Source organism: Ylistrum balloti, unplaced genomic scaffold (assembly GCF_031769215.1).
Source record: "Ylistrum balloti isolate Yb309-2 unplaced genomic scaffold, AGI_CSIRO_Ybal_v1 Utg370590, whole genome shotgun sequence".
Taxonomy (NCBI): Eukaryota; Metazoa; Mollusca; class Bivalvia; order Pectinida; family Pectinidae; genus Ylistrum; species Ylistrum balloti.
In genome coordinates this window covers 333,378-355,563 of record NW_026782366.1, presented here as the reverse complement: position 1 = coordinate 355,563, position 22,186 = coordinate 333,378, and the positions used below count along the sequence as shown (strand labels likewise).

The 22,186-nt window shown below is 34.8% G+C and overlaps 2 protein-coding genes across 4 annotated transcripts; both read right to left on the bottom strand.

Annotated features, from left to right (window-relative positions):
• Positions 1-1,271: 1,271 nt before the first annotated feature.
• Positions 1,272-9,293, bottom strand: LOC132556792 (zinc phosphodiesterase ELAC protein 1-like). Of its 2 annotated transcripts, none has more exons than XM_060221237.1 (9): positions 9,086-9,293; positions 7,877-7,995; positions 7,594-7,788; positions 6,879-6,979; positions 6,403-6,498; positions 5,190-5,289; positions 3,712-3,892; positions 2,875-2,969; positions 1,272-1,905 (listed from the first exon to the last, which is right to left on the bottom strand). In XM_060221237.1, the coding sequence occupies exons 1-9, from the start codon at positions 9,168-9,170 to the stop codon at positions 1,780-1,782; spliced, it is 1,098 nt and encodes a 365-aa protein (XP_060077220.1). In that variant the 5' UTR covers positions 9,171-9,293; the 3' UTR covers positions 1,272-1,779. The 2 variants fall into 2 exon arrangements, with proteins under 2 accessions (XP_060077220.1, XP_060077221.1); XM_060221238.1 differs by having other exon boundaries at positions 6,879-6,976.
• Positions 9,294-11,599: 2,306 nt separating this feature from the next.
• LOC132556785 (nuclear envelope integral membrane protein 1-like) lies at positions 11,600-22,162 on the bottom strand. 2 transcript variants are annotated; one of them, XM_060221230.1, is made up of 8 exons: positions 22,030-22,162; positions 19,646-19,791; positions 18,441-18,675; positions 17,100-17,172; positions 16,797-16,890; positions 16,087-16,451; positions 15,118-15,279; positions 11,600-14,499 (listed from the first exon to the last, which is right to left on the bottom strand). In XM_060221230.1, the coding sequence occupies exons 1-8, from the start codon at positions 22,160-22,162 to the stop codon at positions 14,352-14,354; spliced, it is 1,356 nt and encodes a 451-aa protein (XP_060077213.1). In that variant the 3' UTR covers positions 11,600-14,351. The 2 variants fall into 2 exon arrangements, with proteins under 2 accessions (XP_060077213.1, XP_060077214.1); XM_060221231.1 differs by lacking the exon at positions 22,030-22,162 and adding an exon at positions 21,859-21,903 and having other exon boundaries at positions 11,601-14,499.
• Positions 22,163-22,186: the final 24 nt, after the last annotated feature.

The following is a 22,186-nucleotide window of genomic DNA, read 5'->3' as shown; positions in this document are numbered from 1 at the left end:
GTTTTCACTACCTGTTATCAAATTTTCATTTTTTGTGCGAAGGTGATCCCGTAATTTTTCATTTCTTGAGAACCTGACAACAGATTTGCTCCATGTTTACTCCATAATGCTATATTTATTATGTTGGACAAGCTTAAGGGTCAAAGGTCACATTTGACATCTTCTGCAAAGTCATGAAATAATGATACTGATAAGCATTCTAGTAATTTGACAATTTGTCATCGTGGCCTGTAAAGGGCAAAAACTGTATTGTGGTGTGGAATCACTTCAAAATATTTTCATATCTATGATGGGATACCCCAGAAAGAAATTTTTCAGATAATTCATTAGCAATGACAATCAAAATCATACATTTCTAGTTGTCAACCAATAATAAAGAAGTTCTATGAAAATCATAGATAATCTACAAAATATATAGATACATCTTAAGGGGAAGAGGGGTATTGATGTTTAATATATATGAAAACTAGGAAATGTGTAGAAGACATGCCCAACTCTATACAAATCTAAATCTGATCTGGTGTAGAACTTGCCATTATGGTATTATGGGGTAAATATGAATCAAATCTATTAGATATTTTCAACATATAACATTGATTCACATTGACACCAATATGGACGAACACAATGGCAGATTAGAAGGACATGAGTACAATAAGCCAGCCTACACGCAAACCCACACAAAATGTCCTCAAAATGATTTTGATCCATATTTTTCAGTCAGTACACAAAATAGAGCAATCAGAACAAAAAGTACGATTTGCACTCAGTTTTTTAATACAACAATATATAAAATGATCAATTAACAATATTTAGCAACAAATTTTCCTTGTAATGTTTTTATATCGAATTACTCCATAATACATGTATCTGCTAGTAACACATTAACCGGTTTAGATTAAGAAGTACCTGTAACATTTATTAAGCATGTTGATTCCACTCCATTTGACCATAGCCTTGAAATTGATATTTTACAGCCATACAAGAACTTGAAAATTTGTGAGGATAGCAAAATCAAATTTTGGTACTTAATTGAAAACATTGTTTTAACACTGTTGAGGAAACTTTTCCATGGTTTTTTTTTTTTTTTTTTGTCTTAAAACATTCTCTTATCTCCCATATTAACCTTTAGAACTTGATGCCAAATGGCCAGAAAGGCACAATGGACGAGTTTCCCTATTATACATAGATGATTCTTCAAATCTTGTCTTTGTTCAACTTTACCTCCACTTATCTACTCCCATGGAGGTTGAACTAAACTGTCTTATATAAACATGACATTACATAGGAACTGTCACAGTGCACTCAAGTAAAATGAATACTAGGGTACCTAGTATGAAGCTTTATCTGACCCTTCCAAAATATCAGCAATATAATATAATATTGGTGGCCATACTCATGGGTGCTTTTGAATTGTAATAATTTTGCCTTAGTTACATCAAAAGTGCCAAAAACAAAACTCAGTGATTGCTGACAGATATTTCCTTGGGCTTCATTGTCCATTATTGAGTTCTGGTTGGCTTTGATACTATCCCTGAGAAGATTGACCTCACAGATGGATGGACCATACCCATGTTAATTTACATGGTTGAGTAGTCTCATTGATAGGATCAAACAATTTACTAGAATTTGGGATGATGACATTGTTTACCCTTAATATATATTGCTTGGGCAAACAAAAGGACTGTGGTATATTGTTGTATACCAGCATAATGCCTTGATCCAGCCTAGAAATCCTGGTACGTAAATCCTACACATTTCGAAATAAAACAAGGTGTGCTAGGAATTTGCAGCAGACTTCATTGGGATATTTAGTGACATGAAGTCATCAGCCACCACCACTTGGTCGTCTCTCAGAATCTCCATTGCCTCAAGACGTAACTTTTTCACAGTCTCATCTCCTTCCTGTATGAATACAACACAAAATTTTAACACAGGCTTATACTCCTAAAATTAAGGTTTTGTGGGACCTAACATTAGTATACAGCACATTCTCTCATTATGACCAATGTAATTGCTAAGTTTCATGATCCTGGTTTTCAAGTAAGCAAAGCTTATGCTCCTGACATGAAGGGCAATAACTCTGTAACTGAGGGATGTATGACTGATAAAAACATCAAGTTTCACTATCCTAAATAAGGCAAAGTAATGTACCAGACACAAAATTTCAACGAAAGGCAATAACTATGCAATACAGGGTTGCGAGTCTGAACATTAGTACACTGAACATGGTCTTTATATGATCAATTTATACACCAAGTTTTATTATCCTTGTTTAATGGGAAGCAATTTAAAGTTGTGCTCTAGACACAAAACTTTAATAAAGGTCAATAACTCTGTATTTGTGGGCCCTGAACTTGGTACACTGCACATCCCCTTAGTATAATCTATGTATACACCAAGTTTCATGATCCTTGCTGAACTGTGGGCAAAGTTATGCTCCGGTAAAGAAAGGACGGATGGACAAGGCAGCGACTATATGCTCCTTCAAAAATTTTGGGGAGCATAAACAACACAAGTAGAAATATTATCACACTATAAAATTATAATAGATTATGTTATGGTATGTATTGTCAACATAAAACAAAAATCATTTAAGAAAGTGACCTGAAAATATTGGACTTTCTACACTGTCTACATTTGTTGACCAATAGTATAATTTTCATTCGCTCTTAAATACAAGCATATTAGGAAAACAACATACATAGTAAAAAGTATGTTTGGTAAAGTTGTTTAAACGTGAATACAAATAAAGTTTCCGAGAGAAGTCCAACAACATTAATGGTTTTACAGATGCCTTGGTAATGTAAGATAATAAAATGTCCAACCAGCAATCTCTCATATTAAAGCAGTACTTCAGAAAGTCAAACTTACCTTGATTTCAGCAGCCATTGGTTTATATCTCTGACTAAAGTGAGTAAGAACTAACTGTTTAACTTTGAGCTCTGATGCAAGTCTAGCTGCCATATCTACAAAACAAACAAAATCATGAAATGGCAGCACTCATGCAGTATTTCTTGAATAAAATATTTATGGTAGGGTATGATAACCAACAAATAAGAATCAATCACTTATCAAAATTATCACCTACAAACAGAAAATGTAAACAGAAATATTGTAACTCTGATGAAAGAGATTTCCTTTGCTGCTGGTAGGTTTCTATAATGACCTAATCCTTGGAGACCATTGTACATACAGTATACATATTAAGTACATCTAAATTCTATTGATCTACTCATGTCAAGTGATGCTAAACTCAAATTGTAGGAAAACGTACCAGTTATAAATTACAGTCAAAAGGCATCTAGAACTGAGACACCATTTAAATATTTGAAATGTCAACTTGATCCCTCTGACATTGAACACCCTGTTAGTCTCCTGGTCATTGATCTGGCATGGGTAAACTCAACAGATCAGAACAAGGACAGATTGTGATGTGAAATTTGTGAAAATTTGACAGTCCATCAGAGCTAGAACTATTTTTGGAAACACTGACCATAAATGACTTATCCATCCTCAAAATGTCCGTACCCTCTAAATCAATAGAGGTAACGCCTTCATTGAAGGCCAGCTCAAACTTATGTAATCAGAATATTACAGGCTAAATTATTTTTAAGAAAGTAATTATTTCTGAACAGACTTACACACTACACCAGGATGTAAGGTTTGTACATTGTAGCCCTGAAGACATTTGTTAAAATGCTTACATACCTGGTGTGGAATGGCCTTTTTCAATTGCACTGTGCTTAAGTTCATTCTCCAACGTAGCCTCATGTACCAAGACGTCTGCATCACGACCGATTTTGTAGAGCTCTGATGAATCACAAGTGTCTCCCATGATAACAATCTTTCGACCAGGTCGTGGGGGGCCTAAGGCTTCTTCTGGTTTTATCTGAAAACAGATTTTTGTGCAACTTTCTAAATGTGTTGTGTCTTCTACTGTCAAATAATAAAGAACGACAAAGATTATTCAGTTTCTAGGAACAAGTAAATGACTCAAAGGCTTAATCCTATACATCAGCACAACACATGGAAGGGATCTTTATGTAGGAAGAAAAAAAATAACAAGAAAATAACAGCATGTCAACATGGCAAAATATGAACAAAAGGTAGAATTACATGGACAGTCCTGAAAAAAGTACAAGGAGAAAAAGGCCAGGTGTTCCAGAAGAGTATACATATTCTGCTTCATCAGCGACGCCCACCAAGTAAATCTTGGTCAATCAATATCACATCCTCAAAGTTTATGACAACAGAACCAACTAGCAAGCATCAAACATGACCAGCTGCATATCGCACAAAGAAATAAGAATATTTTTCAATGAGATCACAATGACAATCATAAAAACGGTCAACCCAACACTTACTACTTCTCGTTAAGGAAGGGTCTCATAAACAGTCAACACAACACTTAATACTTCTCCTTAAGGAAGGATCTCTTAAACGGTCAACGCAACACTTAATACTTCTCCTTAAGGAAGGGTCTCTTAAACGGTCAACACAACATTTACTACTTCTCCTTAAGGAAGGGTCTCTTAAACGAACAACACAACATTTACTATTTCTCCTTAAGGAAGGGTCTCTTAAACGGTCAATGCAACACTTAATACTTCTCCTTAAGGAAGGGTCTCATAAACGGTCAACACAACACTTAATACTTCTCCTTAAGGAAGGGTCTCATAAACGGTCAACACAACACTTAATACTTCTCCTTAAGGAAGGATCTCTTAAACGGTCAACGCAACACTTAATACTTCTCCTTAAGGTAGGGTCTCTTAAACGGTCAACGCAACACTTAATACTTCTCCTTAAGGAAGGGTCTCTTAAAGGGTCAACACAACATTTACTACTTCTCCTTAAGGAAGGGTCTCTTAAACAAACAACACAACATTTACTATTTCTCCTTAAGGAAGGGTCTCTTAAGCGGCCAACGCAACACTTACTACTTCTCCTTAAGGAAGGGTCTCATAAACGAACAACACAAGACTTACTATTTCTCCTTAAGGAAGGGTCTCGTAAACGGTCAACACAACATTTACTATTTCTCCTTAAGGAAGGGTCTTGTAAACAGTTAACACAATATTTAGTATTTCTCCCTAAGGAAGGGTCTCATAAACAGTTAACACAACACTTATCAATTCCCCATAAGGAAAAGCAAGTGCCTAGTAAACCATCAACATTACACTTACTATTTCCCCTGAAGGAAGAGTGACAGATAACCCCTGCTTCAATTTTCCATACTCTGGGCCAGACTTGAGTCCTCGTGCCTTCAGTTTCACTGGGTCCAATCTGGATAAGGCAAGTTTTACAAACATTTCAGCATCTTTGATATAGCATTATTTGTGAGACTATGTGCATCCCTATCACAGCTTCAGTTAACCTGACTTTGGGACTCCTTTCCCTATTATTCTATAACTTGAAACAAGATACTCTTGAAAAACACTATACCCCTGAAGGATAGCCATTCATAGAGGATAATCAACTATGAGGGCTACAATATTCAATTAAAAGGCATTTTTGCAAGACATTGAAAGTGTAGGAAAAGGCATTAGAAATGCACATGCTAAATAAGAAGGCATTTTCTAAAAGGTTCTAAGAGACAGAGAACATGGAACACACTCTACGAATGAAGGAAAGGAAAATGCAACTAAATCATACATTTAAATCCACAATACCACGTGTGGGAATTTTTTCTGTCCTGTTTCTAACTTTTAGTTTCTTATCAAAGTACAAAAGCTCTGCGAAGTACAATTGTATTGACAGCTAAATTTTTACCAATATTGAACATAAATAAAAACAATATACTGAATATTGTTCAAATTTTTCAGTAAAAATTAAAGTTGTTTGAAAGAACCAAAGATATAATTTCCCTCCACAGTTTTAAAGTCTATTACACTTACCTGAGACCTGGAAGTTTGACAAATGTTTTTGTACCAAATTTGGTTCAAAAGTAATAATTTTAATCTATTTGATAAAGATATTTGGTGCTCTTATGTGAGAAACTGTTCAATTTCGAGATTGTTAATTTTTATTAAGGAAGTAAGGAAACTTGCAACAGAATCTACTTACCGTATTCAAAACTGTCATTCTATGACTAGACTATGTACACCATTTGTTTAACAGATTTTTTGCTGAAATACTGACTCCTGTCAAATCCCCACAAAGTTGACTAAAACAGAAATACTAATCTTTCACAAGAAATGGACGGACGGACGGACGGACGGACGGAGATGATGCCAATATACAACCGCCTCCGGCGGCATATAAAAACAATATGCCCCCTGATCTTCAATCCCTTGGGAATGAAAGTATTTCTAGTAAAATTGAGACTCCCTCTTCCTTTATTTCATAAACTATATAAAGCATTTGAGTAAAATTGACTATGTTTCAAAGCAAACTTACTTTCCTGGAAGTGGTTTTTCCTGAATAATGAAACCAAATGAAGGAATCCTGTGCTTTAGCCAAATTGCTGATACCTCCATCTTATCATCAGAGAAACTGAAAAAGAAACCTTACCCTGGAATTATCATTTTCCATAAATATTTCCTGACAGATAACAGTGGATGGAAGGCAAGCAACCAAAGAAAGCGAAATTGTAATTCTTTAATACTTTAATAAGAACAAAATTTATGAAACAACAAAACATTTACAAATGGCCAATCTGATGATTTCTAAAATTGTTTATTTCTAATACATGTGGTCAGTTTCTGATCAAGGTGGCAGGCATTACAAGCCAATACCTAGTGATAACCCTACCAAATGCTATTTCATAATAAAAATACCTCATTATTCTGAATCAGAATTTTATATGTTTCAATAGCAATATGTTGTCAAGTAAATAGTGAAATACAGTTTCCCCTATTTGAAGTAACACTTACAGATGCCAGACTGAGTTCTGATCTGGTTGTAATGTGGTGCCATCTATCTCATTGGGATGACATCTAGAGCTTGAAGATGAATGATCCACCTTCCATCTCTTCTGATACACAACCATTACATATGAGTCATAGGGAAACAATACATAACCTTTGACTTTAAAGTAGAGCAGTGTTAATCCCTGTTTCTACTGATACTGTCCTTAATATCAGGCAAAGGTTTAATGCAAGATAAATTGGTACATGATGTCATTGTTTGTCAATGAGACAATGCCAAGTGATATGAAGAGTCAAGGAGAATAAAAGCCTGTATCAATTAACCCAACCATAGTACAAAGGTATACATTTTCAAAAGTCTGCCAAATGTTTTGATCAAACATATTCTGGCAAAAACTACTAATAAATGAATGGTTTCAAAATGCAGATAAAAATGGAAGTCCATCAGCCATGTCTAACATGGCTGCAGCATTAAAATCAATTTTTGATCAGTTTAAAATCCAGTTTGTATGAAAATAATACTGAAGTTTTATTCATTTCCATTTTGAATACATTCATTATATGCCGCAAGTGTACATTGATACTTTCTGGTATGGCAATACACATTGTGTCTGCACTTAAAATTCTCCTACATTCATTAGATATATTGCTTTTTAACAGGAGACCATTAAGAACATCAAACATCCAGTCTCTAGATATCAGCTAAATCTGTAGGACTTACGTTCCAATCATCTGGATACTGACTGGTCAAACATTCCAGTTCATGGACGGTGTAACTAAACCCAAGCAGTGACCTTGACAATTCCAAACTGACCCGCAAGAATTTCCGCAGGCCAACTGGACCATAAACTTCGACAGGATCAGTTCTTTGATTGTTCTGGCTGATCGTGCACATTAGGCCAGGCAGTCCAAACATCTATGGAGGAAACAGAATAAATGTAATATATTCAAGGTGACAGAGGAAACAGATCAATATGGTGTCAAACATTCCCAAAAAAACTTACATGGTCTCCATGGAGATGAGTGATGAATATTTTGGAAACCTTTCCTGGTTTTACATTACTCTTCATCACCTGTACCTGTGAACCTTCTCCACAATCAAATAGCCATACACCAGCCTCTTCTGAAAACATCAATACATAACATGGCTTAAATGAGACAGCAAGGAATATACCTAGGTTTTACCTAGTGCTACTGTAAAGGTTGTTTATTAAATAGTACAAATGATTTCAATTTTACCTAAAGCTTGATGAAAAACAGACACATTTTCTGTCAAATTCATGAAATAGAATTTTGTTTTTCTTTAATCGTTTTAGTTACAATGTGTTTTTTTCCTTTTATTCCATCCTCCAAAAAGGAACCCTTCTAAAATATCAATTTCCAATGTCATTAATTTAATTAATAACTGTTTATTTTTCCTAGGATCATGACTAGTCAATCATAGTTTAAATTTTTAGATCAATCTTAGTTTCATTATTACATAGTCTTACTTTCTGAGTTTCAATACTGTAAATATAATACTTATTCGACAATTTTATTTCAGCAAAATATCATTTTATGCACAATACAGACAACACAATTAATGCTGTATAAAAAAACCAATAGCTAACCCTAGAAAAGGAAAAGACACAGTCTTCTCATCTGAGCTTCATATGCATAACCATAGTTGCAGGAGAGAGGCAGTCTTAACTCTGAACTGAAGTGTACCTGGTAACCACAGTCGTATGGCAGGGACATCTTACCATCTGAGCTTTATATGCATAACCACAGTCGTAAAAGAGGGACATCTTAACTTCTGATTTTTAGAATGGCGACCACAGTGTCAAGGGAGTGATAAAGTTTTAGATGTACTTTCTGAATTTTTCCACGGGCACCTGGTATTTAACAACCAAAGTAAAAATCCACAGTCTACTATTTCTCGGACATTATGACGTTTAAGAGATTGCTTATCTTTACTAGGACCAACTGCATTTGTTTGTGGTTTAATATAATTAAAGCCAATCTTGGGGAGGGACACAGTCTCAACTTGTCAGTTTTACACAGGTGTCAGGGCTCTCGAACTATGATTTATTACTTATTGGTCTAGTACTGTAGGATTTTTTCTAAACTTGGAGATGTTCCTGATCCCATGAGCCTGAAGTTTTACACAGTCTGTGTCTCATAATGAAAGTTTTACTACGTATTTCACTGGTAAGAGAAGGATATAGGCTCACCTAGTCTAAGTGCTATACATGACGCTCCTCTGGTAGGCGACGGATAGGCCGATCCTGTGCCTAAGAAAGTCAATTCCATTGCCATTTCTTTGGAAAATACTTTCCGTCTCGGTACTACTTTGTCATCACACAATTCAGAGAATCATCAAGTTTTAAAATGACAGATTTTTTGTATATAAGGCATTTACAAAAATGTTCCTGTTGCGGTGTTAAACAATAAGTGGTGTCTTGAACGTTTTCGAACGCATGGAGTTGTTGCAGGAAATTGCATGGGACCACAAGGGCGATAATTCTAAACATGATGTAGAATTAGACGCGCGTAGCTTTCAGAGAATGAAATATAAAAGAGGCTAGACTCAACCATTCTGCACTTCGCTAGGTAAAAGCGCAAATGCTTGTTGATGTAGTGAATCTGTCCATTGTTATTTGAAACGTAATGAGTAAGGAGGAAATTCTGATGGTTTGTACCTAATGAACATTGGAGGCCCCTTAAATGTCATACAATACCTAGGATACAGTGTCGCGACCAATGACAAAAACACTAGTACACGCGGGCCTATGATACATCCTGAAAAGAGAGGAGAATAAAGAAATTGTCAAAAAATATATACCCGAGTTTTTTTTACTAAGGTTCTATGAGTACTACCTTGGATATTTCCTGGCTGAAGTCTTTATCTCTTGGTTTTGACTAGGTAGTTACCAAATGACAGACAGCAGTTGACAGCAACTTTGCTATATAAGCAACAGACAACATGCCCAGGCAAAAATTTTCGGTTCAATTTATAATCCACAACCATTAAGAAGTTCATAAAAATAAAGTCAAAAACAGGAAATTAAAAATAATTTATTCATTTGAAAACACACATGGCAACACACAGCTCAAATCGGTAAGAAATTCTAATAATTCAGTTGCATAATGTAACATCAATTTGCTGTACTTTATTTAACAGAGTGAGTCCATTTAACTATTATTTCTCATTAAAGAATCTTTAAAAAATTACCAATCCTAATACAAGGCAAAGGCAAAAGAGTACAAAACTTCCATTGAAACAAACTTTGAAAAGAAGGATTTTTTAGGCTTTTAAGAATAATGTGTAGCTGTTGATATCAATGTTCCAAAATGTTGATTTTGATTGCTGCATCTAACTTTTGATGCACATCATTCCAAACCGATTGTTCCATAATAAAGTTTAATCTTAAAAGCCACATCCTTGAAATTCCAGGAGTAACAATCACTAACAATCTGATGCAGAGTGATTATAACCCCTGGAACTTTGCGTAGTTAAAAGTCAAAACTGATAGTTATTATGTTTCTGTTCTTAATGAAATCAAATACTATATAAGGAGGTTACTGATCAGTACTTTGTGGTTTAAATCAAACATACATGATTTAAAGCTTAGTACCTGTAAATAAGATGCAAATGTAATCATAAAAAGAAAATTTTGATTTACAATGTACACAAAATATTCTAGATTCTGATTAACATTTCACAACCATAATCCATTTCTATAGTACCTTATCTAATATTCAGGAAACTGATTCCAAGTGCGTAACATTCAGTGATGGCATACCAGACCATCATCTTACCCTGTAACCTTTTTCATGCTCCTATGGTTGTATAGGTGTTCTTTATGTTAAATATCAATATTTCCGAAGCTATTCTTATCACCTGAATCTCAATGTACAGAAGCTAGCAGTCATGTGGAGTTGTACAACAATCAGTGTCTTTCTGAGTCACACAACACCGTCCTGCAATATGCTGAAATGCAACCTTTGCCCTTGAGGACAATTAATTTGTGATATTTAAGCACACGCAAGCTCGGTTATACTGTGAAATAAGGGTATTGAAAGCCGCCATGGTAGGACATATTAACATGATATTCAAAACGGTTTTGAAACCAATAAAAAATTCCACCCTTCTGAACAAACTTTGTAGGAAAATAAAACAAAAAAAGGCCAGAACTCTGGAAATCATTGGGTACAAGACCTAATTTAGGTATTAAACTCTCTGCCACTCCTTTAGAAAACATTCTAAAATATTGCCTATGGTCCTCGACATACAAGGACCAAAACTCTATACATAATAGAGTAACAAAACTCATTTTTCACACACATTTATCATCAAAGGAGGTCAATCCATACAAAATTTGGTGACATGTTGATGTTCAGATACAACCTGGAGCAAGTGAATGGCACATGGACTATAAAGCTGTCACCCCATAACTCTAGAAAAAAAAACAATAATGGAATGTTTCTTATCCAGAATAATGTCTGATATGACTCCAAATAATAGGTCTCTTATGTATCTTTTACCTATTGAACTGAAGACATTTTCTGGAACAGTTTCCATAAAAGTAAACACAGAGAAGGAAAACAGTACACACTTTGTCTTAGGGAGTGCTAGATACATAAATGTAAGCATTCACCACATAGCTGCCATGAATTACATAATCATTTCTAGACTCAATAATGCTTTAATGGGAAAAGACTAAATAAACATATACTGAAATATTCTACACATGAATACAACAAATCTACTCTGTACACAGATTTAAGTGAAAAGGTAACTTATAGATTCAAAAATCAATGTAAACACTATACTGATTACAGCACTAAAACAGAAATAGTTAGTTCAATATTGACTTAGTACTAAAAACTGTGTTAAATATAAATACTGAAACATTATGCTGAGATCTTTACATTGCTATATAGACACGGGGAAGCATTAAAAAATTCCTGAGCCACATCTGCTCAAAAGATCTATGCTGTAAACACACATATTTTAGCAATGATCTTATATTAGCACTTTTCATAGCGAAAATTTTGCACTAAAATGTTACTACTGTGTGCAAATTAATTATTGACCCAATTTACCAAAAAGAAATGTATTATAGTAAGTACATTCACGGTAACTCTAACAGGCGCTGAGTGAAAATGTGAAATTATTGTCTCAAAGAAACAATGGCTTTATACACAAAACAAATTCTCCAAAGAGATCAATCTAGTATGTCTTGACAAGTTGGAGCTATACACAAAACAAATTCTCCAAAGAGATCAATCTAGTATGTCTTGACAAGTTGGAGCTATGAATATGATGAAGGAGAAGAATCAATTACTGACCACAAAACCCCTGTCTTTACCCACTGTCACATCAGGAAGTTGGCATCAGTCAGATGTGGCAGGTACTCCGAAGCCACCACCAAAAGTGACCATCACTTTGGAAAATTTTTCTTCAAATTGGTAATATCAATAGAATAGAAGTTCCGAAAACACAACCAGTAGAAGATTTAAGTGTGATGCTTTGATGACTTTGTGGTCATCAGACAAATGACCAGTGAGACTCTTTATGATTTTGTACATCAGTGCTAGTATGCATCACACTGGTCATTTGTCTGATGAAGGTGACCTTGTAATCATTTGAAGCGTCATACTTAAATCTTATACTGATTGTATATATGGACTTTTGATTCTTGTGACCATTACTGACTACAAAACCCAAGTCTTCAAAGGAGTCTATCAGGTGTAAAAGATGCTCAGGAACCACTACAAATCATTACATAGCACCAGTGTCACCACCATACTGTCACCCAATACTGTCACCTCAGAAAGTTAGCATCTGTTCGATGTGACTGGAGCCACTACAAACATTGACTATTACTGACTACCAGTACTAAGATTCATTCATTATCAATAACAAAAATGGTATAGACAAAACATAAGAACTATACCCAGGGAAAGCATTTCTGAATTGAAAAAAATATGAAGAAGCACTCTTGAAATCGGGGATAACAATTTTAAATAGGAGAGCAGCACTCTGCCAGAGATAATATTAATAATCAGATAAACAATTCTAACATCACAAGGGGCGACATGTTTCCTAACAATAGCTAGTGAACTATCAACACAAACTGAGTAATGATACTAGTACTATCAATGACAAGGCAAACAATATACACACACATACCATTTACACTAATACTATTTACACACACTCAACTTAGTGAAAAGTCATTCAACCATTACACATGCTATTTACACACACTCAACTTAGTGAAAAGTCATTCAACCATTACACATGCTATTTACACACGCTCAACTAAGTGAAAAGTCATTCAACCATTACACATGCTATTTACACACACTCAACTTAGTGAAAAGTTATTCAACCATTACTCATGCTATTTACACACGCTCAACTAAGTGAAAAATCATTCAACCATTACACATGCTATATACACACACTCAATTTAGTGAAAAATCATTCAAAAACTGTATAGGAAAAGCATTTATACATGATGTTAACACAACTTATATGCTATAATACACACTCAACTATGGGGATAGTTGATCTATTAATCCTATAAGTGAGTCCTACATTCTATCTACACACACTTAACATGGGGACGGTTTATTCCATCAATCTCATATGTAAACCATTTACTATATAATCATTAATTCTTGTTCAAGTTCAGTTCTAATTTGACGATGTGATGATACTTATGCACTCCCTTATTTAACAAATACTTAAACAATAAAATGTACACTTATGGTTCTGATAACAGCTTGCCCTTGATTTGAAAAGAACCTCCTGTGTCTGACTTACTACTATCAGCTTTATTACATGGATTACCCAAGTAAGACCTCTTGTTTACATTTTTATCCAAAGAGAGCAGGTTCATCAGGATTGCAACGATTAAGACATTGAGGGACACTGTGCCTCCTTCCCCACCCCCACCCCGGGTCCTAGTCATTAATACACTTAGCTGTTTAAATATCAATATATATAAACAGTAAGGTTAAAGCTTGGAGTTGTAGATAAACCATACAACATCAATGTTACTGAGCAGCCTTATGCTAGATATGTACAATACTCCAAACATAACATTTAAAGCTACAAGAAATTAAATTTCATGATTTTAAAGTGAAATATAAAGAAATTTCCAAACTTAACAAACAAGGAGCTGTTTTTCTTTTGTTTACTTTGGGTGGGCTTAATACATGGCATGGGCTTACTGCCTGACAAATTTCTTCTCTCAAAACTAACAGCTACCTCTCATCACATCCAAGTCATATTTCATTTATCTTAACAAGTACAAAAGCTAAAGGTTGATATGAAGTTCAAAGCCTTGGAGAACCACTCCATTTTTTTTCGTCTCTGAGGAAATTAATGAACAATGGTGGTAAGGTGTCTTGAGTTGAACATGGGAGTCCACATGTTTCATGAATACTTCTAATACATCATGTTGTGCATTTGGAATATGAAATTTAAGGTGAACTCAGTATGAAGTCCATTTCATCCTCCTCATCTGAAGAATCTAGGTCTCCTGGTGGTAATGGTTCTGGCCCACTGTCGTATTCCAGTAGTTCCTCATCTGTAACGTGCCAAGAATCCCCCTCCACAAATTTGGCAAACCTGTTAACATAACACTAGTTTTATTCCTTACATAAATTCAAATTTAAGGCAAATTTAATAATGCTTTAAGCATCTGTTCTGGAGTTGTGCAACAGAAATCACTGGAGTAATAAGAAGCTAACTGGGCCTCTATTGTTCATCTTTTATATAGTATAAGAAAACTTTGTAAGATTTTTTTTATTCATGTGACTTTCATGCTTATCCCATACAGATCTCAATTACCATAGATCTGGTCCTGTTGATTATCAAAGTTCCTTTAAGATTTCAACATATCTAACCATTTCACTTAGAAAGTAGGTCAAATTAATTCAACTGAACAACATAAATAATAGCCAGTAATTCAGACAAGCCACAGGGCAAATTATCATGACCTTGGGCCATCTGGTCACTCAGAACAATTTGTCTGAATACTGAAGATTTTTACACATTCCACCTCTGTGACTGTGATGTGGGTCCACAGAATTCAATTAATAAATATGATTGTCTTTTATTACTTGCCTCCTGATGTGATCAACTCCAGAAATGTAAATATGTTTACAAGACTGACTGAACAAGTTTTTTCCTGAGTGATATAATATTTTAAAATTCACAGTTCTCCACTTTCCCTCTATGACTTACTTTGTTGGTGTGGACAGAAGACTAACAACTTTCCACGTGTCACATTTAGGGCTCTGACAGAAGCTACGCAATTCATCTAGTGCCTTCTTAGTCTCCTCATTGGCCTGTTTGTTATACTCTTCTTCAGTCAGAAACTTCCGTTTAGGTGTGAAAAACTTGAACCTGAATCATAACAAGTCCTTCACAATTAAAAAGAAACAGGGAAAGACCACAGTTATATCACAATAGTTCCAAATAGGTTACAGTAAGTAAGTTGTAATTATAATATTTCTTTGTGTACGCATGAAAATGTATACTTTGTAAAGAAGAGAATTTCGATTAAAGTACAGTAAGATGAGCAGGAAACACATAAACATCTACCAAGGAAAGAAGAAACAACTTGAATGTAGATTGTCACAATAAAGTATTCAAGTCAGATAATTAATTTTTGCAACAAGAAACATTTAAAATATACCTGAACTGTTGTATCGATTTTACAAAATAAAATCATATACTGGTAGTTTTACATGTAACAAAAGTTGAATCTACCTTTAGTGACTATTCAAATATTTCTATAAACATGAAACATTCATGAATCAGTGTTAATAAGCTCTACGATTCTCACATAAGTTGATTCCTACCAGAAATTGGATAATGCTATCTGACATTAGGTAAGGGATGACAGCTGACAAATGCTATGAAGCTGCTCACAGTACAAATTTTTATATCAATTTAATGGCACATTGAGGATGGCATGATGTGAATAGGTTTTACATCAATTTTACGTTTTTTATTTTAAGAATTTGCAAAAAATAATCATACAAGCATTTATTCTGTGGACAGGGATCTCTCACTCATGGAGTAAGAATTTGGCTGGTCAGCACTAAGTAGCCCTCCTGCTGACCAGCCAAACTCTAATACTTGAGGTCAGATATCCTCGTCTATGGAACAGACCTTTGTAAGATTCTATTAGATTCTATTCCAACTCACCTAAGATAGTAGGTAAATCTATTTCGATAAAATCCTTTAGGAATATTGTACAGTGTCACTAACACAACGATGATGGCCACTGATAACTCAGGGATCTGTGTTCCCTGGTACACTAGAAACAGTCCAATCAGTTGTATAAACCACTGTATAAGATTGAGGCTGCGAGTGTCTGTCACTGGGCCGTACCTGTAGCAGGCACAGAAACTAATCAGGCCTGTCAAGATGACATAGCCCAAAATATACTGCCAATACTGAATCAGTGTACCCGTAACTGGGTCAAAAATCTGATTCAGGAAATATGTCCAGAACCAGACAGATGTTGAAGTAGCAGCTGCAATCATAAGGTAGCTGACCTTTCGAAGACTCTAAAACAAAAACAGTTAATTTGTATGTATTCATGTACTATACTTTCTATCAAGAGCAATGATGGTTGTAAGCCTGCTTCGACAGCCAAGTTACAAAAACTGAGTATTTTTTCATTTGATTTAAACATACATCATTTGTTGAAATTACAAATGTGAATAGGTATCAGTAATCACAACTAAGAAATGCTTTCCTTTAATAAAATCATATTTCACTGTTGTAGTTCTACATTCTGACTAATAAATCAAAATTTACAAGTGTATATATTAGTACAAAAGAAATTTCATAATATCCATTTCACTGATATTTCCTTGAATTGAAATATGCTTAAATATACTAATGCTTACCTCAGGAAACAGTCTTCTGAGAAATATCAGGAGGAATATAATGGACGCCATTACACCTATAGTTACCCCAGTACTATAGTGTAGATAGGTATTACTGTAACACAGGCATACAATACTATAGTATAGGTATTACATAAAATAACATCCTCGACAATGCATTATGTATATATTCTAAAAACATTTGGCTCTTCAGCTCTAGTCCATCATGTTTTTTATGGAAGTATATCAAATGATCAGTGATATATATCTCTCTGTGTGTGTGTGTGTGTGCGTGCGTGCCTGTCTGTGTGTGTGAATACTTACTGACTCCAGCTCTTGCCTGATAAGAAGATAACGATACCAGCAGTCAGGTATGCTACATACCACAGTTCAACATCTGTAAACAAAAACTCTCCTCTACAATACTGATTTTGTCTAACATACATGTAACATGAAGGAGTCTATTAAAATTCAATGTGTCTGTAGCCATTGTAATTAATCTAACTTTGCTTCACAATATTTAAGGAGAGCACAATTAATACATTCTCTTTTAGCACTAAAATTCACATGTAAATTTTACAATATCTGCCATAGCATGAGAACAAACATTCACATATAACAATGTGATTGGGGACAAATAGCTGATACAATAACAAATATTTACCCTTCAACAACAGGCAACTCTCAGTAAATTAGTTAAAGTAGATACACTTATTTTAAAACACAATGATGACACCAGTTATTCATTTTGACTATAAACAACATCTGTGCCTTCTGCTGTACCATCCTGATGTGTACAAGCAAATTACAGGTAAGTTTCTGTTTTTTTTTTCCTGATAAACAAATTATTAAATAATCACATTACAATCTTAAAAATAAACATCAGACATGATAGATTAACACAATAGAAGTTCACAGTCACATTACTGAAGGAGATAATCAACTGTACAGTTCAAATCAACAATAAGGAGGATTTACTACACATTAAATGTATAATCATGAAGAATTACAAAATTTTTAGATTTAGATGATACAGAAATTACAGGTGGGGTCTTAATACTAAAGGAGAGATTATAGAGATGATTTAACACTAAGAAGAGATGATAGTAAGAGCTTATACTTACACATAAATAAAGGAGAGATTATAAGAGAAGTATGAACTCACACTTGACACCCAAGGTGAGTTTATAGGAGTAGTCTGTACTCACATTTACCAGTTAAGGGGAGATTACAGGAATGTGTTCTGACCCATCATACTAATGGAAAGACTATAGGTGGAATCAGAACTCACACTTGACACTAAAGAAGATATTAAAGGTGGAGTCTGTATTTAAGGGGAGATAACAGAAATGTGCTCTGACCCTTAATACTAAAGGGACTGTAGGAGGAATCTGAACTCATATTTGACACTAAAGGGGAACACAAAGGAGCATGTTCTGACCATTAATAAAGAAGAGAAAATAGGAGTCTCTACTCACACTAACACTCAAGGAGAGTTAACAGGAGACTATACTTACATTAACACTAAAGAGGAGATTTCAGGAGTTTGTACTATCATCTTATAGGAGTGTGTACTCACACTTGATATCAATGAACAAATTATTAGAGAAATTTATACTCATACTTGACACAAAGAGAGATTATAAGAGGAATCTGTGTACTCACACTTAACACTGAAAGAGAGACTGTAAGATGAATCTGTTTGCACTGCCACACAACTCTTGTTAAATGCTTTCAGTGATACGTCCTCTCTATCCTTGTTGAAGATAAGATTGAATCGCTGAATTAAGCTGAGAAATGGGTTGGGGGCATCTTTCTTTTTCCAGATTTCCTCCTCAGAATCCCCATTAATTTTGAAGAACTGTTCTGGTATTGTGTTGTTAGCAAACTGAAGTTTGATCTGTTGAAAAAGAAGAACAATCAAAACTAACTATTCAGATATCAACCTGATAGTCAGATCACCTGACCAATTTAGATCCCATTTCCCAGATATTTCAAGATCACACATCTAGGGTCCCCTGCCAAAAATCATGGTTCTTGTCCCACAAATTCAGATCCCCTCTCTCAGCCTCACAAATTAAAATCTCTGTCCTACACATAGATACAATCTGGTCCTGTATTTTACAAATGATCACGGTCTCCTGTCCCATGCACCAAGGTCTGTTATCAGATACATCCAAATTGCTGATCCTACACATCCAGGTCTCCTGACCTATGAATCCAAGTGTCCTGCCCCAAACATCAAAGTCCATGTGCGACACATCAAGAAACTCAGGCCCCTACATCTCAAGGTCTCATATCCTTCATATCATTGTCCCAGTCCAATGCATCCCGATTACCTCTACCACACATTCATAGTTCCTGTCCAACAAATCAAAATTTCCTTCCCCACAAATAACATTATCCCATGTCCCATATGTGATCAAGGTTCCCTGTCCCACACAACCAGGTTGCCTGTTCCATACATCAAAATTCCTGGTCCCACACCACCAGATCTCCTGTTCCATACAAAATTTTCTGTCCCATGCCTGTCATGAAATCAATTATGATCAACATGCTTTTGTGTAAATTTTGTGTTGCTGAACTTTGAATTACTCTGATTAATAAACATTTCATAAATAATCAAATAAACAGAAACCGTCATTTCTTACACATCTGTAATATTTTCTTTTCTCCATTAAACTGATAATTCTATCATAACATGCACATAAAACAATGCTGATAATTCAAATAAGCATAGTGTATTTGTCCTGGTATACTTTTCATTCATAAGGTAATATTTGTGAGAAACCGAAAAATGTTAAATCTAAGATAATGTATCAAATGGTATTTATCAGAGCAGACAAACTTTAAATGTGTTTTTAACATACCACTGGGTTGGACCAGAGAAGATGTAGATACTGTACTTGTCCTTCGTAACAGTAACAGTGCCAATGATTGGCAAATCTCTCAGCCTCTTGTGGCTCTTTAGAATTAAATGAGACTTCTTCTTTATATCCCAAAGTTAGACTGGAACCTGAAACAACCAAAAATATGTATACTTTACAGTTGACTGAGATTAATGTGATCTATATAAATTTTGTAATGTGACATTATCACTTGCATGATGACTTCTTCCCATACATACAAATTAATACTACAGTTGCAATGCGCAACAACCATCTGACTGTAAATGCCATCCCATGTTTGACTTGTAGACATTATCATAAACATCTGTGCTACGAGTACATCAGCCAAAATGCAGTTCAATTTAATGCACCCTTTACAAGTGCACCTTTATGTGGTCTAAACTAAAGTTAATCTAATTTAAAATTACTTAATCAAACAGGAAAATTGTATCATTTATTGTCTTTATATTTGCAGTTGTCATGATAATAACGCTCTGCAGACATTTTTACCATATTCTGTTCACATATATTACATATGGCATGTTTTGGAATCAGAGTCATAAAAGACTTCAGTTATTATTACAAATACTTTCCATTAAGTGTGTTTGTTGTCAGTAACAATAGTCCTGTACAGCTCCATAAATGTGGCTGTCCCATTGGAATAACATTATAATCATTTTTTTACTTCTTGTGCTGTTCTATCCTTTATCTTCAATTGCAATGACAACACATTTTTACCAATGTCCCTTCTATTGTTAGTCAAGCCATTACTCTAGGTACACATACTAACTGTTGAACAGATTGTCACAACTTTGTGGGCATCATAATGTAATGATAAATGTAAAGCTATCAACTAGCTGGTGATTGTGAAGTAGGGGGTTCAAGGTCTGTAAATAGTGTTGTATCCTTAAGCAAGACACTGAATCAGAATTGCTCACTTTAGAAGCCTGAAAGAGAATATGATTTTGTCTGATTGAGGATTACAGTTTCTGTACTGTGATAAGATGGCATTAGAAACATCATCCCAAAGCAAACATAACATACAAAAAATATCTCTAAGTTGGACACACACACACATACTTGGTTTGTCTAAGAGTGTCGAGATTGTTGGTTGGCAGAAATACTGATGATAACTTCAAATAAAGTAAATTTTGTGTTTGCCAAGAGATTAATTGAGTAAGGTGGTATTGGGCTTGTTGCAGATGATGTTCCAATCAGTGTTTAAACATTATCTGATTATTCAAACTTCAAAAAATATTTTGTTGTTTTCAAATTCTGATCAAATAAGTACTGGCACAGTAATATCAAAGGATAGAGTTAAGGTTTTTATGATTTAAAGTACATTACTAACCTTTTCAAAATTAACCACAAGGAGGGATTTGCACAAATTTCAAATCCACATCTACAAGTATTATAGTGACTGTAATATGAAATGGACTGTGGGTTGAGAATTTGTGCCAAGTCCCTGTGAAGCGAACAGTAGTAGAAACAGTAATCTTCAATATACACATGGCCTCTTTGATGATGAACAATGTCTTCCACAACAGAAATATTACTGTATATTTGTTAACCACTGTCAGCCCAAAATAAGGAGATTTTTTTTCTTAGAATCAATATCTACCCCATAAGTCTTTATCCCCACATCTATGAATCTTGGACTCTGTCCATGTAGTGCTAATTAAAATATTGTCAGAGTTGGATAAGGTTTCAGTAAATGTCTGGAGAATGGCGTAACTACAGGGACCTCTTCGAGTCTGGTAAGACAGTCATGATCAGTCTGATGCTGTCACACCAATGCAAGGTTATATAGATGAAGGTAGAAAAAAAGATAGATATCAATAGAAAGAGAGTGGGTTTTGAGATCTTCAAAGCTCTGTGAACAAACACAAATATTTCCAACTAAGTATCCAGTGGGCCTTGTTTCCACTTTCGTGTTCTTCTTAAACTTTCCTAAAAGAAAGTGACACCATAGAAATATTCGTAAAAACATATCCCAGAAATAATATTACACAATCATGATATGACATATCAGCTATAGGATTATCCATGCCCAATGTCTAAATCACAGTTATGCCTCTACATGTTGAAAAACATATTTCCTGGACATGGTCTGTAATCTCTTTATGAGATTTTAATAAAATATCGTTCAATATATTACAAAGAACATCGGGATTTAAAATGCACTTTCAAGATACCATCGAAGTTTGTTTTCATGAAGAGTCGAAACGGCTTTCATAAGTACCGAAACTACCTACTGGGTTCAGTACGATTCTACGAAATGGCCACAATTCGGGAATAGTCGGGTTTTCCATATTTGTCATAGGTGTTTGAAAGGAAAGATATAAAGATATATGACGACATCTTACATTTTTGTTCAGTAGATTGGTCCGATTCTGATACAATAGTTAAGAATAGAAAACCCGTCCACACAACAAACATCATAGACATCCCAGTACGAGAGCCCCTTGAACTCTGACCGCAAATCAATTTGAGCGCCATCTTCAAACTTTCAAAGCGTCGTCT